The sequence below is a fragment of the Anomaloglossus baeobatrachus genome, chromosome 4, assembly GCF_048569485.1.
Source record: "Anomaloglossus baeobatrachus isolate aAnoBae1 chromosome 4, aAnoBae1.hap1, whole genome shotgun sequence".
NCBI classification, from domain to species: Eukaryota; Metazoa; Chordata; class Amphibia; order Anura; family Aromobatidae; genus Anomaloglossus; species Anomaloglossus baeobatrachus.
The window spans coordinates 664,968,064-664,987,841 of NC_134356.1; the positions used below are offsets into that span (position 1 = coordinate 664,968,064).

General features: G+C 48.8%; 2 protein-coding genes across 4 annotated transcripts; both read left to right on the forward strand.

Annotated features, from left to right (window-relative positions):
- Window positions 1-43: 43 nt before the first annotated feature.
- On the forward strand, window positions 44-4,494 carry YJU2B (YJU2 splicing factor homolog B). Its single transcript, XM_075346639.1, has 9 exons — window positions 44-198; window positions 682-735; window positions 1,252-1,334; window positions 1,939-1,994; window positions 2,417-2,477; window positions 2,780-2,922; window positions 3,004-3,176; window positions 3,430-3,568; window positions 3,996-4,494. Exons 1-9 carry the CDS (start codon window positions 196-198, stop codon window positions 4,388-4,390), a joined length of 1,107 nt encoding a protein of 368 aa, XP_075202754.1. The 5' UTR covers window positions 44-195; the 3' UTR covers window positions 4,391-4,494.
- A 1,647-nt stretch (window positions 4,495-6,141) lies between these two features.
- Window positions 6,142-18,478, forward strand: GTF2F1 (general transcription factor IIF subunit 1). 3 transcript variants are annotated; one of them, XM_075346637.1, is made up of 14 exons: window positions 6,142-6,203; window positions 8,053-8,089; window positions 8,167-8,213; window positions 12,493-12,565; window positions 13,272-13,465; window positions 13,548-13,718; window positions 14,989-15,191; window positions 15,494-15,635; window positions 15,716-15,774; window positions 15,970-16,080; window positions 16,975-17,048; window positions 17,141-17,282; window positions 17,371-17,494; window positions 18,031-18,478. In XM_075346637.1, the coding sequence occupies exons 2-14, from the start codon at window positions 8,078-8,080 to the stop codon at window positions 18,233-18,235; spliced, it is 1,557 nt and encodes a 518-aa protein (XP_075202752.1). In that variant the 5' UTR covers window positions 6,142-6,203; window positions 8,053-8,077; the 3' UTR covers window positions 18,236-18,478. The 3 variants fall into 3 exon arrangements, with proteins under 3 accessions (XP_075202752.1, XP_075202751.1, XP_075202753.1); XM_075346636.1 differs by lacking the exon at window positions 6,142-6,203 and adding an exon at window positions 6,210-6,351; XM_075346638.1 differs by lacking the exon at window positions 6,142-6,203 and adding an exon at window positions 6,268-6,290.
- Window positions 18,479-19,778: the final 1,300 nt, after the last annotated feature.

Consider the following 19,778-nt stretch of genomic DNA (forward strand, 5'->3'; position numbering starts at 1 on the left):
GCATCACGTGGTACAGCGCGCTCTAGTGTTTTGTTTTCCAGTGCTGCCGCCATTGTGTTGTAGACCGCGGGCTGTGGACGGTCGCACACCCGGCTACTGAGTGGGGACACAGACCTATCTGGCGCTTATTTGTCGCATCACAACCATAACAGACGGAGAGAACAGGAGACGATCCGGGGCTGACACTGCGGGAAGATGGTGAGTCCCACCATTGCTGTCAGGCGTGATGTTGAGTGTTTTAGTCCAGCAGTGCATGGAGCAGGAGGGCTTCCTGGGTCTTGTAGTACCACAGTTGTTAACAAGTTCGGAATTTCTGGGACTTGTGGTGCAAGTGGTTGCTGAGAGTTGTAGTTCCACATCTGATGGGATGTGTAGTTCAGCTAAAGGCCACACATGACATTGCTGGGGCTTGTAGTTCCGCAGTAAAGAAAGTAGCACGGGCTCCATAGACAGCAGATCTTATAGTGGATTGTACAATGATAACTGAGGATTGGACACTGATTGCTGGGGCTTGTAGTGCCACAAAGCAGAGGCGTTCAGATCATTGGGCCCTGCAGATTGCTGGGACTTACAGTTCTTCAGACAAGTAATAGCTGGACAGTAATAGCCTGGAGGGGGTGGCGGGTGATCTGTTGTCTCCGTCTGTGGCTCAGGATAATAATGTCTTTTGTTTTTCCATAGGGCGAGAGAAAAGGAACCAACAAGTATTATCCTCCCGACTTCGACCCGGCCAAGGTGAGTGCGGCTGCTGTCAGCCAGGCGTCGTCCCGTGCAAACCGCCACTGTGACCAGTACAGCCGCCTAAAGGGTTAATGCACCATCTTCAGCAGTGAGCATGGTTGATGGTACAGGTATTCTGCACATTCATGATTATTAACATTGTCAGCTGTTCTTGAGCGATATGTTTTATTTACAGCTTATTGCCATGGAGACCGACCATTGCTGCCAGACAGCAGAACATGCGCGGTGCTATAGGTCCTCTTCTGTTGCGCTTATGAGCACACCTATTCAGCGTGACTGGATCGCTCTATAACTGGCCAGCTTCATTGCAGCTAGAGAGCAGCAGCGATGGTTGGTCTCCTAGGCAACAAGCTGTAAATAAAAGTGTTAGTATGTAAAGAACAGCTGCAAATTTAGTAAGCAGTAAATGCTTCTATTTACTAGAACTATCCGATAATACCAATCTATGCTTTATATAGGGGCTTCTTAATATCGTATCTGTGGTAACTCACTTGTTCTTCTCTTTCTCAGCATGGCTCCCTCAACCGTTACAGGAACAGTCACCCTCTGCGGGAGCGAGCCAGGAAGCTGTCACAGGGCATCCTCATCATCAGGTGAGAGCCGCCGGATTTACAATCAGAAACCGGAATGTGAGGTCACATGACCATGGGGTCCAATAGCCGCTTGTTCAGCGCATCCATAACTCCTATAGATTTCAACAGATTGAGCTCTGCCTCCTCTTCATTGACTTCTGTGCTAGCCTCCCATCACAGTAAATAATGGGATATTGCTAGAAGCCGTGACCCCCCACATACTAGATTGAAGAGGCTGCAGTGACCCCTGTGTGTGTGGGCAGGTACTGCACACAGCAATTCTGCGGGGAGACATTTCTTATGGGGCTTTTTGTTCTTGGGATAATAATAATAATTTTATTCATTTATATAGCACTATTAATTCCACAGCGCTTTACATACATTGGCAACACTGTCCCCATAGGGACTCTAGATTGTGAGCCCCAATCTGTATGTCTTTGGAGTGTGGGAGGAAACCAGAGAACCCGGAGGAAACCCACGCAAACACAGGGACAACATAGTGGTTCCCGATTGATCAGCCGTGTCCGGCTTTAATGTGCATTGTTATTGTGATGACACCGTACATATTGTACATTCTATCCGTCGTGTCTGCAGAGTCGCAACAGTCACAATCTTCTCTCCACAGGTTTGAGATGCCATATAACATCTGGTGCGACGGCTGCAAGAATCATATAGGAATGGGTATGAGCCTCTGTCTATGTCTTGTATTGTCTTAAAGCATAAAGATTCATCCGCGCTATTCTGATCCAGCACTGTGGACCCTTCCACCAGGCTCTGGTGTTCATAGCTGAAACAATGTGCACAGACTTAGTGACTGTATCTTCCTCATTGCTCCAAATAATGGTGCAGACTATTGTGCAATAATGGACAGGACACCACCCTCTCCATGGAGTGTTTTCATGTCTGCTTTCCCCACTGAGATTGCAGCATAAAGCCCTGTGATCAGCCAATCTATAGTCCGCAGTGGTGCACCCCATAAAGTGATTACTTGTTTGAAAATACCTGGAGAGCCCTGAAAATGTCTACTAGGTTTTTGGGTTTTTTTTAGTAATAATTTTGCAATTGGGAATCTAGTGTTGATGATTTGTTTCTGTCTATTACAGGTGTCCGTTACAATGCAGAGAAGAAGAAGGTCGGCAATTACTACACAACTCCCATCTACAGGTAATAGGCTTCATTACACCAGGATTGTGCTGCCCCTCAAGTGTAGAAATACTCCACATACGCCTGAGGGAGTACATTGTGAACAATTATCAAATCTCCTGTTATAAGGGAAAGGCAGGAGGCGCTGGCAAGTCCCAGAATATGGACTGTTCTGTTAGTGTATAGATAGGAGTCACTCTAACCTTCATGCACCATCCTGGCCGGAGTTGCGGGGGGGGGGGATTCTTCCAGAAAAGTCACAGTAAGGTAATTAGTGATGAATATTAAAGGTGACTGCCTTTACCCGCTCTCTGCTCTCCCAGGTTCAGGATGAAGTGTCACCTGTGTGTGAATTACATCGAGATGCAGACGGACCCTGCGTCATGCGACTACGTGATTGTGAGCGGAGCGCAGAGGAAGGAGGAGCGCTGGGACATGGCGGAGAATGAGCAAGTACTCACAACAGGTCGGTATCTGTGTCTCCGCCCACAGCGGGGTGATAATGAGCGGCAGAGGTTGGGCTGTGTTCACACGTTGTCTCCCGCAGAACATGAAGAGAAGCAGAAGCTGGAGACGGATTCTATGTATCGCCTCGAGCACGGAGTCAAGGATAAAGAGAAGCTCCAGAGGGCGGCACCATCACTGTCCGAGCTGCAGGAGGCTCAGAGCGCATGGAGGGACGACTTCGCCCTCAACAGCCTCCTGCGCAACAAATTTAGGGTAAGATACAGCTGTGTATACATAGCGCTTCAGGAGGCATCAATCTATGGTGTGGGGAACTGGACTGGGGCCTGCAGAAGTGGTAAAGTGCTGGTGCTGGACATCAAGATGTGGCGCTGACCCATAATGACTGGCACCCTGGCTCTGCCCATGTCTTTTATACTGGCACAGTTGGCTGGTAGGTCACCATCATCTGCAGGCAGTGTGGCTCTTTGTGGCTTTGGTGCCATCCTCTGTCATTATCTCATACCAGGAGGAGAAGAAGCAGATCCGAGAGGAGGAGGAGCGGGATCAGGCGCTGCTGAAGAAGACGTCTCTGGACCTGAAGCTTCTCCCCGAGGTGGAGGAGGATAAGAAGCTCGCGGCTCTGCTCAAGTATCGCAGCCTGGAGTGTAAGAAGGGGAAAGGAGAGGCAGCATTAATGTGGGGAGCCAACACCTGTGGAGGGTCTATTACTACTCCAAGGGGCAGTCTGTGGTGGCCTCAGTGGGAGACTGACTGGCAGAGCAGAGGGTTGTGCCCTTTCTCTAATATCTGATCGGTTGCTAGGTCAGAGCTGCTTGACAACAAAGTGGAAAGGTGTAGGTTGTCAGGCAGCGTATCCATAGTAACCATTCTGTCAGACAAGTCTTGAGCTGAGTTGTCATTACAAGTACCATAATAGTCACCCCACTTTCCCAGGGGCCTGAACGGTCATCTTCCCTGTTCTGCATGGACTCATTCACTGCCTCTGGTATGTCTGGGCCGGTGGTGGTGGAGGTGACCGCTTTGTGCCTCGGCTGTAGCTCTCGTCCTCATTTATTCTTTCTTCTATTGCAGCGTACGATCAGAAGCAGCAGAAGAAGCGCTCGGAGATCAGCAGCCGCTCCTGGTTTTCCCCCGCAGCTGACAGGAAGCTCCAGACACCGGAGAATTCACTCAAAAAGTTGATGATCCGACCCAAATCCGCACCGATCACTGGGACGTCCGCCGTAACGCTGGGGGTCGTGCGGCGAACATCCAAAGATGGAGGTCAGACAGATGACAAGACACAGACGACAGAGGAGGCGCCTGCCATCCACAGCAACGGGGCACAGAGGCGGCCGGGGGACAATGGAGCAAGGACTGGTCATAGTAATAACATCCCAGCAGAGGATGGCGCCCCCAGACCCCTCACCACTGCACAGTGTTTGGTCGCTGACTACTCAGACTCTGGCTCGGAGTCAGAGGTGTAGCCGGGTGTGTGACATATGTAATATCCGCCTTATGCTGTATATATGTATATACTGTGTGCTTGTGCATATATATATATTATGTGTAAATATAATGTACAACCATACTCAGTCTGCATCTCTTCATTATTGTATGTGATCCTCACTCTCAGTCCATATTATGGATGATCAATAAATGCAGTCTATTGTTTCCTGGTATCAGCCATTTCTGATCAGTGTTCTTCAATACGATCCACTCAGCTTATACTCCAGGGCGGTTGTTATTGGAAACTGTCAGTATGCAGGGGACAGATTGTCTCCTAACAGCCTGGTATAGTCTATTCCTGTTACTATGGTTCCACCACAGCCGCACAAATAGAGCTGTACAGGGAGATGATAACGGCGGTGGCTGCCCAGATCTGTGTGTGAACATGGCCGTCCATGTTTTTTGTACAGAGGTAGGGGCTGCTCCATCGAGGGGGAACCACAGCCGTTTGCAGCATTATATAAGCACAGGGGGCCGGGACGTGTGTGGTCGCCATGTTACAACCAGCTGACACCTCCAGGGCTGCAGGTCCAGACTCCAGACCCCTCTAATGGCCTTGTATCAGGGCAGATGGATGGTACAGATGGAAGGCTCCTTAAAGGGAACCTGTCACTAGATTTTTCCCTATTAAAGAATCACCTTCTGCGGCTCCTGGGCTGCATTCTATGAAGGTGCACCTTGGCCCTGACTCCCCTTGCAGACCGCAAAAATAACTTTATAAAACTTGGCCATAAGGTATGCTAATTACCTGTGTGTGCCAGATGGGCGGGCTCATTTTCTGCTCCTTCATCCCCCTCCTGCCTCTGATCGCCATCCTCCTGCCTTGATTGATGGGATGACGCCTCCGTTATCATCCTCGTCGCATTTCAAATCTCGCGCCTGTGCAGTTAGGCCTGCTCGCGCAGGCGCAGTTCGCTCTGCCATATTGCGGGCAGAGCAGAAAACATTGCTGCCCTCGCGCGCGCCGGTGAGCTAAATGCGCATGCGCGAGATTATGGGCAGGGACAAGGATGGCGCTGGTGAGGTCATGCACAGCCCCGCCCATAATCTCGCGCCTACGCACTTAGCTCACCGGCGCGAGCGTGGACAGCTATGTTTTCTGCTCTGCCCGCGATATGGCAGAGCGAACTGCGCCTGCGCGAGCTGACCTAACTGCAGAGGCGCGAGATTTTAAAATGCGACGATGGCGTCATCACATCAAGAAAGGAGGACGGCGATCAGCGGCAGGAGGGGGGACAGGAGCAGAAACTGAGCCCGAACATCTGGCCCACACAGGTAATTAGCATACCTAACGGCCAAGTTTTATAAAGTTATTTTTGGGGTCTGGAAGCGGAGTCAGGGCCAATGTAAACCTTCATGGACTGCAGCCCAGGAGCCGCAGAAGGGGATTCTTTTAGTTTAATAGGGAAAAATCTGGTGACAGGTTCTCTTTAATGTGGTCCCAAAATGTTACCCTATTGACTTAATTTGATTGGTCTGGAGCAAATCTATCAGCAGCTGCCTGCTGACTGTCTCCATGTAGCAACCTGGAAAAAAAAATCAATAACCAGAGCCTTTTACTGCATATAATCCTATGTTCAGATCTCTGCTGCCGCACAGTTTGCTGCATGGGTATCTTACTGTGTAGTGCTGATATTGGAAACACGCCCACAACAAACATGGCCGCTCACTAATGGACAGGCCCCAGTCAAAGATGGCGCCAGAGTGACGTCCGCCCCACCGCGGGTCTTATTTTATATAACCCGGAAGTAGTCGGCTGCGGACCGGAAGACGGAGACCAGCAGTGAACCGGTGAGAAATCCGGACTGCGGAGTGTGTGAGCCGCTCCACTGCCGGTGTATGAGCCATCACCCCCGCATCCTGCCGGCGCGGCTCCCTGTAATGCGTCCAGCCCCTGTATAACCCCGTGTGTGACCCCTCGGCGCCTTCATCTCTCCATGTACGTCCCCTCAGCTGCTGCTGCTGCTGCTTATCCCGCAGTCTCCTTCTGTGACACCCATTATTGTCTTGGCTTTGCCGTTCCAGCAAACATTATCCTTCTGATATGGCGCCCCCTCCGTATCCTGATTATTGCCTTTTCCTGTATGACTCCTCTAGACCCCATAAGTTCTCTGTCAGATCCCAAATATTCTGTGACCTCAAAATCTTTCTTGTGAGACCCCGAATATACTTGTGTTTGAGACCCCCCCAATATCTTTCCTGTAAGACCCTCTATTATGCTTGTGTGAAACCTCCCCAATATCTTTCCTGTAAGACCCCAATATACTTCTGTGTTAGACCCCCAATATCTTTCCTGTGAGACACCCAAATATGCTTGTGAGACCACAATGTTTCCCGTGAGACCCCAATATGCTTGAGACCCCCAGTATCTTTCCTGTAAGACCCCAAATATGCTTCTGTGAGTGACCCCCACAATATGATTCTATGTGAGACACCCCCCCCCCCCCATATGCCTCTGTGCGAGAGCTGCTCCCCCCCCCCCCTCCCCTCCCATATGCCTCTGTGTGAGACCCCCACCCCCCCCCCCCCCGGTATCTTTTCTGTGAGACCCTCGTGACTTTTCATCTCTCCATTCACCTTTATGGGATAAATATCTAATATTTCTCTGCGTTGTTAGTTGTGTTGATACTAAATATGTTCATTACTATTTTTTAAGTTATTTACATTGGAAGAAAAGGTGGAGGAGACTGGTTTTTTTTTTTTTTTTTTGTTTAATTTTTTAAAATACATATATATTTTTTTTTCTTTATTGGGTTGCTAAGGGAAGATGACCCTGCACGCTTGTACTGTGTGTGGCAATACTGTAGTATTGTAAAATTACTGTTCATTGAAACCCAGCCATAGGAGACAAAACGTGGCAGATACGGGGGGTGGGGGGGCTTCAGTAGGCATGAAGGAGTGCAGTTTGGAAGGGGCCTCTGTCACCATTTCCAACCTCTTAGATGTGATTTTTTTTATTTTTTTTTTTTTTTTTTTTTTTTTTTTTTTTTTTTTTTTTTAATTTTCTTGATTGACCCTACTTTGTTTACAGCAGTTGGGCTCAGGTGTGGCAGTATGACACAGCCGGCACCCGCTCTGTTTTCTGCTGCGGACCCCGCTGTGTATGTGCAGTGCGTACATACATCTCGGATGCTGCACGCTGCCCTGGTTCACCGTGCGGTGTCAGGGGGTTCCATATTTTGGAATCTGATTGTGAAATGATGCCACATCATGGCCATACACCATCACTGTACAGCATGGGTCCCCAATTCCAGTCCTCAAGGGCCGCCAACAGTGCATGTTTTCAGGATTTCCTTAGTATTGCACATGTGATAATTTAATCACCTGCACAGTTGATGATTCCAACACCCATGCAATGCTAAGGAAATTTTGAAAACATGCACTGTTGGCGGCCCTCGAGGACTGGAGTTGGGGAACCCTGCTGTACAGGATGGAGGCTCCTATGAATGGGAGCGGCTCATTGGGACCAGCGCCGGTGCCTGTGTTCACCTTTTGTGTTTATTGGGGTATGAGGAATTTTCTATCCCCCTGTGACTGTCGCCCCCCCATACACATCAGGTCATCAGCCGCCGTTTGTGTGTCTTCTGTATGTGGTCACTGCTTCCTTCCGAGTACTTCACCATTTGTAACTATCTTCCAGGTATTCCTCTCGCCTTCCTCCGGCCATGGCGTCTCTCGTAAGTGTCAGCTCGGTGCTCAAGATGCATTGGTTTGCTTTATTTTCTATGTGGTGACCTCTTTCTTCATGTTACAGGGGGGCAGCAGTCAGTCCGTCACTGAATATGTCGTACGTGTTCCCAGGTGAGTGGTTTAGATTCGTGGGGGTCTTACACGCTCAGTTATTCAGTGGGGACCCTACACAAATTATCCCTGGAAATTATATTTAAATCTCAGCAGTACTCGCCTTATGCACTAGGTGGCAGCAGCATTGTAATTAAAGCGACTATTGCCCAGGATAGGGTCTGTGCAGCAGGATAACCTGTACGATGCCGCCTATAGGCTGCCCCATGTTACAGCATTTTTCTGTAATATTTTTGGATTTTCCCACTTAAACTATTGATGATGTGGCTCTATTATATGCCAATAATGCTATCGCAGCTATGCGTAACAAAAAAAAAATATCATAGTGCCCTTTGGCTCCTGTTAGCTATAATGGGTCAACAAAGTGGCATTCAAGTAGACCTGATGAAGCATAGTGCTCAACATCCTGAAAATTGCCGAGGGTCATGACACCATCCCTACGATCAGACATCCAGGGTATGAGTCTAAGGCTATGTTCACACTGGATCTTTTCAGGCGTAAAATGACAGTAAAAGCTGCTCCAGAAACTCTCAACAGAACGGACCAATTCATTTATATGCAAAAATGACTCTCTGGTCATATGTGCAGATTTTTTAGCTTCTTTTAAACACTTCAGATGCCAAGCAGTTAGAAGAAGTGACCCGACTTATTCTTCTAGCACTTTCCTCTCTGAAGACCCCCTGTACCTTACAAAAAGGAAGATTTGCATGTTGTCAATTCTTTTGCTTAAAAAAAAGCAGTTTTTTTCCTTGTTTAATAAAATGAAAAAAAACCTTGCAAAAAAAAAAAAAAAGGTTAAAAAAAGACTATAAGAGGCACTTAACAAGTAAGACTGCTGAAAAGTGTGTGCATCTTAGAGCCCGGAGGAAGCTTCCTGTGATTGAGGAGAATGCGGACATCGTGTCTTTCTTGTGCACAGAGAACTGCCCTCTCTCCTGCCTCACACTGATCTATGTGATGTTGCAGAGCTGGAGGGGAAGCTTACCTGGAGCTGAGCAGCCGAAGGACCGGTCCCACGGGTACTTCAAGGACCTTACAGGTTATGTGACTCATCACATCATCAGAAAGGTCCTTCAGCTGCTCAAGTCCTGCAGCCTCCATTCAGGTCTCAATGAGGAACGACAAGATGTGGTAATTCATAGTGTGTGTGTGTGTGTGTGTGTGTGTGTGTGTGTGTGTGTGTGGCAGGGCTGTGTGTGTGTGTATAAATGTGCATGTAGCAGGGCTGTGTGTGTGTGTAAATGTGAATGTAGCAGGGCTGCATGTGCGTAAATGTGAATGTAGCAGGGCTGTGTGTGTAAGGCTAAGTTCACACACTGCATTTTTTTTGACGCTGCATTTTTGGCCGCTAAAAATGCAAAAAACCCGCACCCGCGGCAAAAAACGCGTGTGTTTTTACCGCGATTTGGTGCGTTTTTGGCTGCGTTTTGCTGCGTTTTTGATCTCTGCGGTTTTCTGCGGTTTTCCTATGCATTGCATGGGGGGAAAATGCAGGAAAGAATTGACATGTCCATTTTTTTTTTTTAGTTTTTTTAAGCTCAAAAACGCAACTTAAAAAAAAGTTGTGTGTGGACAGCAAAATTGAAAACTCATAGACTTTGCTGGGGAAGCAAAGTCATGCAGTTTTGAGGCCAAAAACGCACCCGAAAAACATGCTGCCGCGAAAAACGCACTGTGCACACATAGCCTTAATGTGCATGTAGCAGGGCTGTGTGTGTAGATGTGCATGTAGCAGGGCTGTGTGTGTATAAATGCATGTAGCAGGGCTGTGTGTGGAAGTGAAAATGTGTAGCAGGGCTGTGTGTGTATAAATGCATGTAGCAGGGCTGTGTGTGGAAGTGAAAATGTGTAGCAGGGCTGTGTGTGTATAAATGCATGTAGCAGGGCTGTGTGTGTATAAATGCATGTAGCAGGGCTGTTTATGATGCACACTGCAGAGAAACACTAAAAGTAGATTTATTACTTTCCTATTCTAATGACCCCTTCCCTTTACACCACCAGGGAAATTAAAAAAATATAAATAAATAAAAAAATGGGAGAAATATTTTCTGCTCTCAAGTCTAGAGTGCCTCTTATGGTATGAAGCGTTTTATAGTCCAAAACATACGGGTAACTTTTTAAAAAGCCCAAAAATGAGACTTCTGGTTTATAAAATTCCATAGACAAGGAACGACTGCTGAAGAATCTCCTGTCTGAAAACCATCTTTTGTGACTGCTGAATACAGGTGCAGTGTGAACAGTGTCTTATGGCCCTGACACACACACACACACACACACACACACACACCCCCCTGTGGTAGATCTGTGGTTGCAGTGAAATTGTGGACAATCAGTGGCAGGTTTGTGGCTGTGTACAAATGGAACAATACAGTTAGGTCCAGAAATATTTGGAGACAGTGACACAAGTTTTGTTATTTTAACTGTTTACAACAACATGTTCAGAAATACAATTCTATATATAATATGGGCTGAAAGTGCACACTCCCAGCTGCAATATGAGAGTTTTCACATCCAAATCGGAGAAAGGGTTTAGGAATCATAGCTCTGTAATGCATAGCCTCCTTTTTTTCAAGGGACCAAAAGTAATTGGACAAGGGACTCTAAGGGCTGCAATTAACTCTGAAGGCGTCTCCCTCGTTAACCTGTAATCAATGAAGTAGTTAAAAGGTCTGGGGTTGATTACAGGTGTGTGGTTTTGCATTTGGAAGCTGTTGCTGTGACCAGACAACATGCGGTCTAAGGAACTCTCAATTGAGGTGAAGCAGAACATTCTGAGGCTGAAAAAAAAGAAAAAATCTATCAGAGAGATAGCAGACATGCTTGGAGTAGCAAAATCAACAGTCGGGTACATTCTGAGAAAAAAGGAATTGACTGGTGAGCTTGGGAACTCAAAAAGGCCTGGGCGTCCACGGATGACAACAGTGGTGGATGATCGCCGCATACTTTCTTTGGTGAAGAAGAACCCGTTCACAACATCAACTGAAGTCCAGAACACTCTCAGTGAAGTAGGTGTATCTGTCTCTAAGTCAACATTAAAGAGAAGACTCCATGAAAGTAAATACAAAGGGTTCACATCTAGATGCAAACCATTCATCAATTCCAAAAATAGACAGGCCAGAGTTAAATTTGCTGAAAAACACCTCATGAAGCCAGCTCAGTTCTGGAAAAGTATTCTATGGACAGATGAGACCAAGATCAACCTGTACCAGAATGATGGGAAGAAAAAAGTTTGGAGAAGAAAGGGAACGGCACATGATCCAAGGCACACCACATCCTCTGTAAAACATGGTGGAGGCAACGTGATGGCATGGGCATGCATGGCTTTCAATGGCACTGGGTCACTTGTGTTTATTGATGACATAACAGCAGACAAGAGTAGCCGGATGAATTCTGAAGTGTACCGGGATATACTTTCAGCCCAGATTCAGCCAAATGCCGCAAAGTTGATCGGACGGCGCTTCATAGTACAGATGGACAATGACCCCAAGCATACAGCCAAATCTACCCAGGAGTTCATGAGTGCAAAAAAGTGGAACATTCTGCAATGGCCAAGTCAATCACCAGATCTTAACCCAATTGAGCATGCATTTCACTTGCTCAAATCCAGACTTAAGACGGAAAGACCCACAAACAAGCAAGACCTGAAGGCTGCGGCTGTAAAGGCCTGGCAAAGCATTAAGAAGGAGGAAACCCAGCGTTTGGTGATGTCCATGGGTTCCAGACTTAAGGCAGTGATTGCCTCCAAAGGATTCGCAACAAAATATTGAAAATAAAAATATTTTGTTTGGGTTTGGTTTATTTGTCCAATTACTTTTGACCTCCTAAAATGTGGAGTGTTTGTAAAGAAATGTGACAATTCCTACAATTTCTATCAGATATTTTTGTTCAAACCTTCAAATTAAACGTTACAATCTGCACTTGAATTCTGTTGTAGAGGTTTCATTTCAAATCCAATGTGGTGGCATGCAGAGCCCAACTCGCCAAAATTGTGTCACTGTCCAAATATTTCTGGACCTAACTGTATGTCCATGATTTCACTGCAACCAAGATTTATCTGTGTGTAAAGTGGCCTTTGGAGGGCGTATTTAGCAATATATTGAAATGAATGGAGTTGGCTGCTTTGTACTATGACCCTCAGGTCTGATGGGTGAGGATTGTGAGTTGTCCCATAATGCCCCCGGTGCAGACTTCGGTTTCTGGCGCCTCCTCGCTGTACGATATAGATACAGACTGTAATTTCTTATATATAATGAATTAATTTGTATTTTTTTTGCTGCAGGAATCCCAGTAAAAGATATAATCTAATGGGGTTTAATGCAGCCGATAAAGTGGATTTCTCTACATGGAACCAGGTACTAAAGGGAAATGTAATAACGCTGTATCTCACACAGAGCCTTATAGGGATGATATTATGCCCACCAAAGTGTGAATAAACAGGGCCACAAACCCTGCTGCAGCTCTAATTGTACATCTTCACCATCAGAAAACACGCACTGTGCAGCCTTCACATCCAGAGCCTCAGGAATGGTTACTCTGCCTGGCATCCAACTGAAGCGGACCTTGGGAGAAGCATCGTGCAGAAAGGCTTCTCTTGTTAGCGGCTTATGACAGTGCTGGCAGCCAGAACCCATCCATGTTGGCTGTGGGATGTTGCTGTCCTTACATTGCTTCTCCCAAGGTCCATTTTAGCTGGATGCCAGGCATATTGTACATCCCCCAGACTTGTCTGCAGGCTGTGTAAATAGTACGGGTATGACTTTGGGGGGGCACCCACCAATAATGAGTCTGACTGGAGAGACATGTATACTGATTGTTTGACCGTGCAGCCGCCAGACAGATGGCGCCGGGACATACGTGTGTGTGGTTTCCTACAGGATCAGTGATTTATCGGGTACTTCTAGGTAAGAGTACAGCTGTTTGTCAGACACTTTCTGATTGGTACAATATGGCGGTGACCCGGCACAGGGAATCATGTACTCGGGTGTTCCTCCTGGCAGTGCTGCCAGCCAACAGAGCCCACACGGGGGCATCACACTGATAGTAATACGTTTCTGCTAGGCTCGTATGGAGCGTGATCTGAGCGCCAAGAAGATGTATCAGGAAGAGGAGATGCCGGACTCTGGCGCTGGGAGCGAGTATAATCGTAAGCAGAAAGAGGAGGCGCGGCGGAGGAAGTACGGCATCATCCTGAAGGAGTTCAAGATAGAAGACCAGCCCTGGCTGCTAAGGGTTAATGGCAAAGCCGGGCGCAAGTGAGTAGTCGGATGACCCCAACATTGGGGGCGGGAATTGAAGGCAGGAGCCATGTCTAAATCTGTATGTCTGCTGTACCAGGTTTAAAGGGGTGAAGAAAGGCGGAGTGACGGAGAATGCCTCCTACTTCATCTTCACCCAGTGTCCAGACGGAGCATTCGAAGCGTTTCCAGTTTCCAACTGGTACAACTTCACTCCACTGGCCAAGCATCGCACCCTGACCGCCGAGGAGGCCGAGCTAGAGTGGGACAGGTAAGGGGCAACTGGACAGGGGAGGGGACGGGCAAGAGGCGGGGGAGGGGACAGGGGGTTGGGGGGGGGGGACAAGCTAGAATGGGACAGGTGAGAGGTAACTGGACAGGAGAGGAGGCCAGGACAGATGAGGGGGAGGCTGGGACAGATGAGGGGCTGATGAGGCTGGGGACAGGTGAGGGGGAGGCCAGGACAGATGAGGGCTTATGAGGCCGGGGACAGGTGAGAGGCAACTGAACAGGGGAGGAGGCTGGGACAGGGGAGGGGACAGGGGCAAGGGGTGGGGGAGGGGGCAAGGGGAGGAGGCCAAGCTAGAATGGGACAGGTGAGAGGCAACTGGACAGGGTAGGAGTCCGGGATAGATGAGGGGCTGATGAGGCCGGGGACAGGTGAGGGGAGGGGACAGGGGCAAGAGGTGGGGGAGGGGACAGGGGCAAGGGGAGGGCCGGGGGAGAAGGGTAGGGGCAACAAGGCGGGGGAGGAGGCTGTGGCAGGTGAGGGGCAACGAGGCGGTGGAGGAGGCCAGGCCCGCTGTGTCATGTATTGTCTGCTGTTATTAGGCAGGATATAAAATATAGGTCAGGTAAAGAGAAAACCGGTTTAAATGCCGCGCTAAAAACCACTGATGTTGTAGATGAAAAAGATTTCCTTTATTTCATAATTCTACGCGTTTCAGAGACATCTCCGTCTCCTTCCTCAGGAAAATAAATCATATTACAAAAAGGGGCAACAGAGCCTATATAAAGGAAGACCAGTAGCCACCAGGTGGCTACTGGTCTTCCTTTATATAGGCTCTGTTGCCCCTTTTTTGTAATGATTTATTTTCCTGAGGAAGGAGACGGAGATGTCTCTGAAACGCGTAGAATTATGAAATAAAGGAAATCTTTTTCATCTACAACATCAGTGGTTTTTAGCGCGGCATTTAAACCGGTTTTCTCTTTACCTGACCTATATTTTATATACTGCATTCCGGGGCCGCTGCTAAACCACAAAAAGGCACTCACATGCGATCATAAGGAGTTGTGACTTGCACAACCCTACCAGGTGAGTGTACCTCTTTCTGTCTCTCTACCCTCATACCGGGTAAGACCCTATTGCGCTTTTTCCCCCTACAGCTCTACAAGTTATTAGGCAGGAGTGAGGATGACTATAGGGTTATTGGTAACCCCAACTCTCCAAATCTCACCAGGTCTCCTGTGTGATGTCTGTTTCTCCCGGTACTGGAACACTTATGTCCTGATATGACAGGCTTTCATTGATTTGTTTACAGACGGAACAAAATCCTGAACCACTTCAGCATCATGCAGCAGCGTCGGCTGAAGGACCTGGACGACGACGATGAGGAAGGCGGCATCAAAGTGGACAAGTTGGGAAAGAGTAAGAAAAAAAAGAAAAAAAGCGATCTGAAGATTCACGACCTCGAGGACGACCTGGAGCTGAGTACCAGCGAGAGCGAGGAGAGTGGAGAAGACGGTGAGAGGCTGGGATGGGGGAGGGGAGGGGTCCGTCCTGCGGAGGGGTCTGTCCTGCAGAGGGTCTCTTCAGGTGCTTGTCTGCTGGTGAGGAGCAGGATTTCTGTGAAGCTGTGTGAGATCCGGGTCACGGGATTGTTTCCCTTTTTCCCAACCTCTGAGGATTTCTGCATTCAGCCATATCCATTGTGTGACATCCATCCCCATAAAATCACCCGCACAATGTGACGCCGGACAGAGGTCAACTGAGATAATGACCCGCATCAGCAAATTTTAATCCTTCCTGTTGTGTTTCGATTTAAGGCGAGCGACGTCCTAAAGCACCAAAGAAAACCGCTGCGAGCAAAAAGAAGAAGAAATCTCGCTCCGACGATGAGGCCATAGAGGACAGCGACGACGGAGACTACGAGGGGCAGGAGGTGGATTATATGTCTGATGAGAGCAGGTAACGCAGCTCCGCACCGGAGACTATGCCCGATCTGATGGGGATACCACCGCTCATCGCCACATGTCATTTCCTTGCAGCTCAGAAGATGACGTTCCTGGGAAACCTGCACCCGTGAAGGAAGACGAGCATCCGAAAGGTAACCACTGACCGACCGTCGTCTCCCGAGCATTAGAGGGGACATCGGACAGGAACACAAAGTTTCTAATCTGACCCAAACATATTCTGTTGCTGATCATACCAAGTGCCATTGCCTCCGGCACCCAAATGCTATCATTTGCTGATGCGGCATCTGAAGCCTTTCATGGCTCAGGATTTGTGTGTTGTCTTGTAGGCATTGATGAAGGAAGTGAGAGCAGCGAGGAGAGCGAAGAGGAGAAGGTGGAAGAGGAGGAAGAAGAGGAGAAGAAGGCACCCACACCCCAGGAGCGGAAGAAGAAGAGAGGTGAGGGCCACGTCTTATATTGTCTCCCTACGTAATTGAGAGGCCTTCATTTATCCCTCGGGTCCAGTAGTTGGTTCTGATGGAAGTTCTTAAGGTCCAGTCACACTAAGCAACTTATCAGCGATCCCAACAACGATAGGGATCGCTGGTAAGTTGCTAGGAGGTTGCTGGTGAGCTGTCACACTGCGACGCTCCAGCGATCCCACCAGCAACCTGACCTGGCAGGGATCGCTGGAGCGTCGCTACACGAGTTGCTGGTGAGCTCACCAGCAACCAGTGACCAGCCTCCAGCGCCGCGTGGAAGATGCTGCGCTATTTACCTTGGTTACCAGTGCACGCAGCTACACGTGCAGAGAGCAGGGAGCAGCGCACACTGAGCGCTGGCTCCCTGCTCTCCTAGTTACAGCACACATCGGGTTAATTAACCCGATGTGTCCTGCAGCTACATGTGCACAGAGCAGGAGCCGGCACTGACAGTGAGAGCGGCGGAGGCTGGTAACAAAGGTAAATATCGGGTAACCAAGGACAGGGCTTCTTGGTTACCCGATGTTTACATTGGTTACCAGCCTCCGCAGAAGCCGGCTCCTGCTGCCTGCACATTCAGTTGTTGCTCTGTCGCTGTCACACACAGCGATCTGTGCTTCACAGCAGGACAGCAACAACTAAAAAATGGCCCAGGACATTCAGCAACAACCAACGACCTCACAGCAGGGGCCAGGTTGTTGCTGGATGTCACACACAGCGACATCGCTAGCAACGTCACAAAAGTTGTTTGTTAGCAGCGATGTTGCTTAGTGTGACGGGGCCTTTACAGTCCTCATTTATAGATGTTAGCTAAGCAACTGATAACCTCACAATAGATAAAGTCCATTGCTGTGCACTCTCTCCCTGTAGACAGCAGTGACGAGTCGGAGACGTCGGAGGACAGTGATATAGACGGAGAGGCTTCCTCTGCTCTTTTCATGCAGGTAAGGGGTGACCTGAGGGGCTTTTCTCCTCAAAATCTTATCTCCTCACTGATTATGTAACGGAGACTTTATCTGTATTTGTTTCTTTGTAGAAAAAGAAGACTCCTCCGAAGAAGGATAAGAAAGGCGGCTCCAACAACAGCTCCCGCGCCAACAGCCGGCCTGGCACCCCTTCTCCTGATGCCGGGAACACGTCGAACACACTTAGGGCTGCAGCCAGTAAACTGGAGCAAGGTGCGGTTGTCGGGGGACGAGCGCTCGCTCTGTACGTCCTGCCGCCTAGACCACTATCGCTGACATCGGTTTTTGGCTTTTCTTCCAGGTAAACGTGGCGCTGCCAATCATACTCCAGCAGCAAAGCGTCTGAAGATGGATTCTGGACCTCAGAATACGTCAGGAAAATCAACCCCACAGCCCCAATCTGGAAAGTCTACACCCAGCAGTGGGTAAGTGGCTCTGATATCACCTTTTGTGTATGGCACAACTGTGTCTCTTTATTGTGGACTTCCGACCCCCCTCCCCGGCCCCGGGGCCTCCGACCCCCCTCCCCGGCCCCGGGGCCTCCGACCCCCCTCCCCGGCCCCGGGGCCCTCCGACCCCCCCCTCCCCGGCCCCGGGGCCTCCGACCCCCCTCCCCGGCCCCGGGGCCTCCGACCCCCCTCCCCGGCCCCGGGGCCTCCGACCCCCCTCCCCGGCCCCGGGGCCTCCGACCCCCCTCCCCGGCCCCGGGGCCTCCGACCCCCCTCCCCGGCCCCGGGGCCTCCGACCCCCCTCCCCGGCCCCGGGGCCTCCGACCCCCTCCGACCCCCCTCCCCGGCCCCGGGGCCTCCGACCCCCTCCCCGGCCCCGGGGCCTCCGACCCCCTCCCCTCTGAAATGTAAATGAGCCAGTTCCGAGCACATCTCAGAGCTCCTCCAAGTCGATGTATTGGGGTTCTAGGAATACTCCTTTTTATAATGCACCTTCCATTTTGTTCTCACAGAGACATTCAGTTGACGGAAGAAGCGGTTAGAAGGTATCTGACCCGTAAACCCATGACGACCAAGGACTTACTGAAAAAATTCCAAACCAAGAAGACCGGTCTGAGCAGCGAGCAGACTGTAAACGTGCTCGCCCAGATCCTGAAGAGACTCAACCCCGACCGCAAGACCATACATGAGAAAATGCACTTCTACCTGAAGGAATGACCGAGGGGCTCTGTGACCGGCAGCACACACGGCAGGACTGGCACACGCTGCCCCTGGACTCCATCTTTATAAATGACCCTGGTAGCACTTGATGCGCAGAGGACGTGCGAGAGGCTTTGGATATGGGGAATGTGTGATGTAATATTTTTCCATCCGATTTGTAATAAGGATGATTTAAGTATCTGTGGTTTATTGTTTTTTATTACTTTGTGGAATAAGTATTAAAATGAGATTTTTATGTTTTCCCTGTGTTCTTTGTTGCTGGCTGATCGGGTCGTGGTCCGCGGCGCCAGCATCTCCGTCATTCCTTACAGCTGTGCAGTGTGGGCAGTGCCCGGAGGGGAATGGCCGCTGCGCTGTCTGAATATTTCACATATCTGAACAATAGCCCAATTCCTTCTGTCTCTGGATTTCATCTGTCGGAGGATTAGGAAGTCATTGATTTCAGCTCCTGATAAGAGGGAAACCTCTCCAAACTCCTAAAGGAGATCACGCCCTATTTTTTTCCTCTTCTTCTAGAACTGATTAATATGTTAGAGCTCAAGAAAATCCTCGTGTCCTCTCCAGGTCTCACAACTTTGTCTCGAATGGAATGAGGTGCTGAAAACTTATGTAAACCTGTGCACTTACTGTTAGGCTGTGTTCACACACTGCGTTTTTTACCTGCGTTTTTGGTCCGTTTTTGGTCCGTTTTTGCTGCAGAAATTTCTTGAGAAATTCTTGTAACCTTTCTGCAGACATTCCCCAGCAAAACCTATGGCAAAAAAAATTAGCTGTGCACACACTGCGTTTTTTTCTTAAGAAAATTCTTTCAGTAGATTTTCTTAAGAAAAAGAATGAGCATGTCACTTCTTTTCTGCAGCTAACTGCGTTTTTTGCCATAGATAATTGGCACAATAACGCAGGGAGCAACCAGCGGTAAAAACGCACCAAAAACGCACCAAAAACGCACCGAAAACGCGGCAAAAACGCAGGTGCGTTTTTGATGCGTTTTTTAACGCAGGTGCACTAATCCTTCACTCTTAAGAAATTTCTTAAGAAATTTCTTAAGAAAAATCATTTTTCTAGTGTGAACATAGCCTTAGGGTAATGACCGCCATCTTTTCTCCTCCTTTTGCCTTACATCCATATCTTAAATAAGTGGGAGATGTGGACTAGGTTTCCGCAGGCAGTCATCCTTATATTTCACTAGAATGGCACCGGACAAAAGTCACGTCCTCTCTTTGGGCGATGCAGTCTGGTTATTCAATGACTATTGCTCCATGATTGCTTCACTTTACCGCCATCACCTTCTTTGTTTTTCTTTTGACTTCTATATACAGTGTGTCCACCCATATCCTGTCCACCGCCATTAACTTGAGAACGGTGGCAGCTATAGACATAGAAGTGGTGTCTAGGTATAGTAAAGTAGCCATGCGCTATGCAATGAGACCACCTATAGCACCACCTGGTGGAAAACAACGGAGTTAGCATTTGTATCTCAAAAATGGAACGAGAGAGAGAAAAAAAGTGAATTACAAAGTTTTGGGCATCATCAATTCAA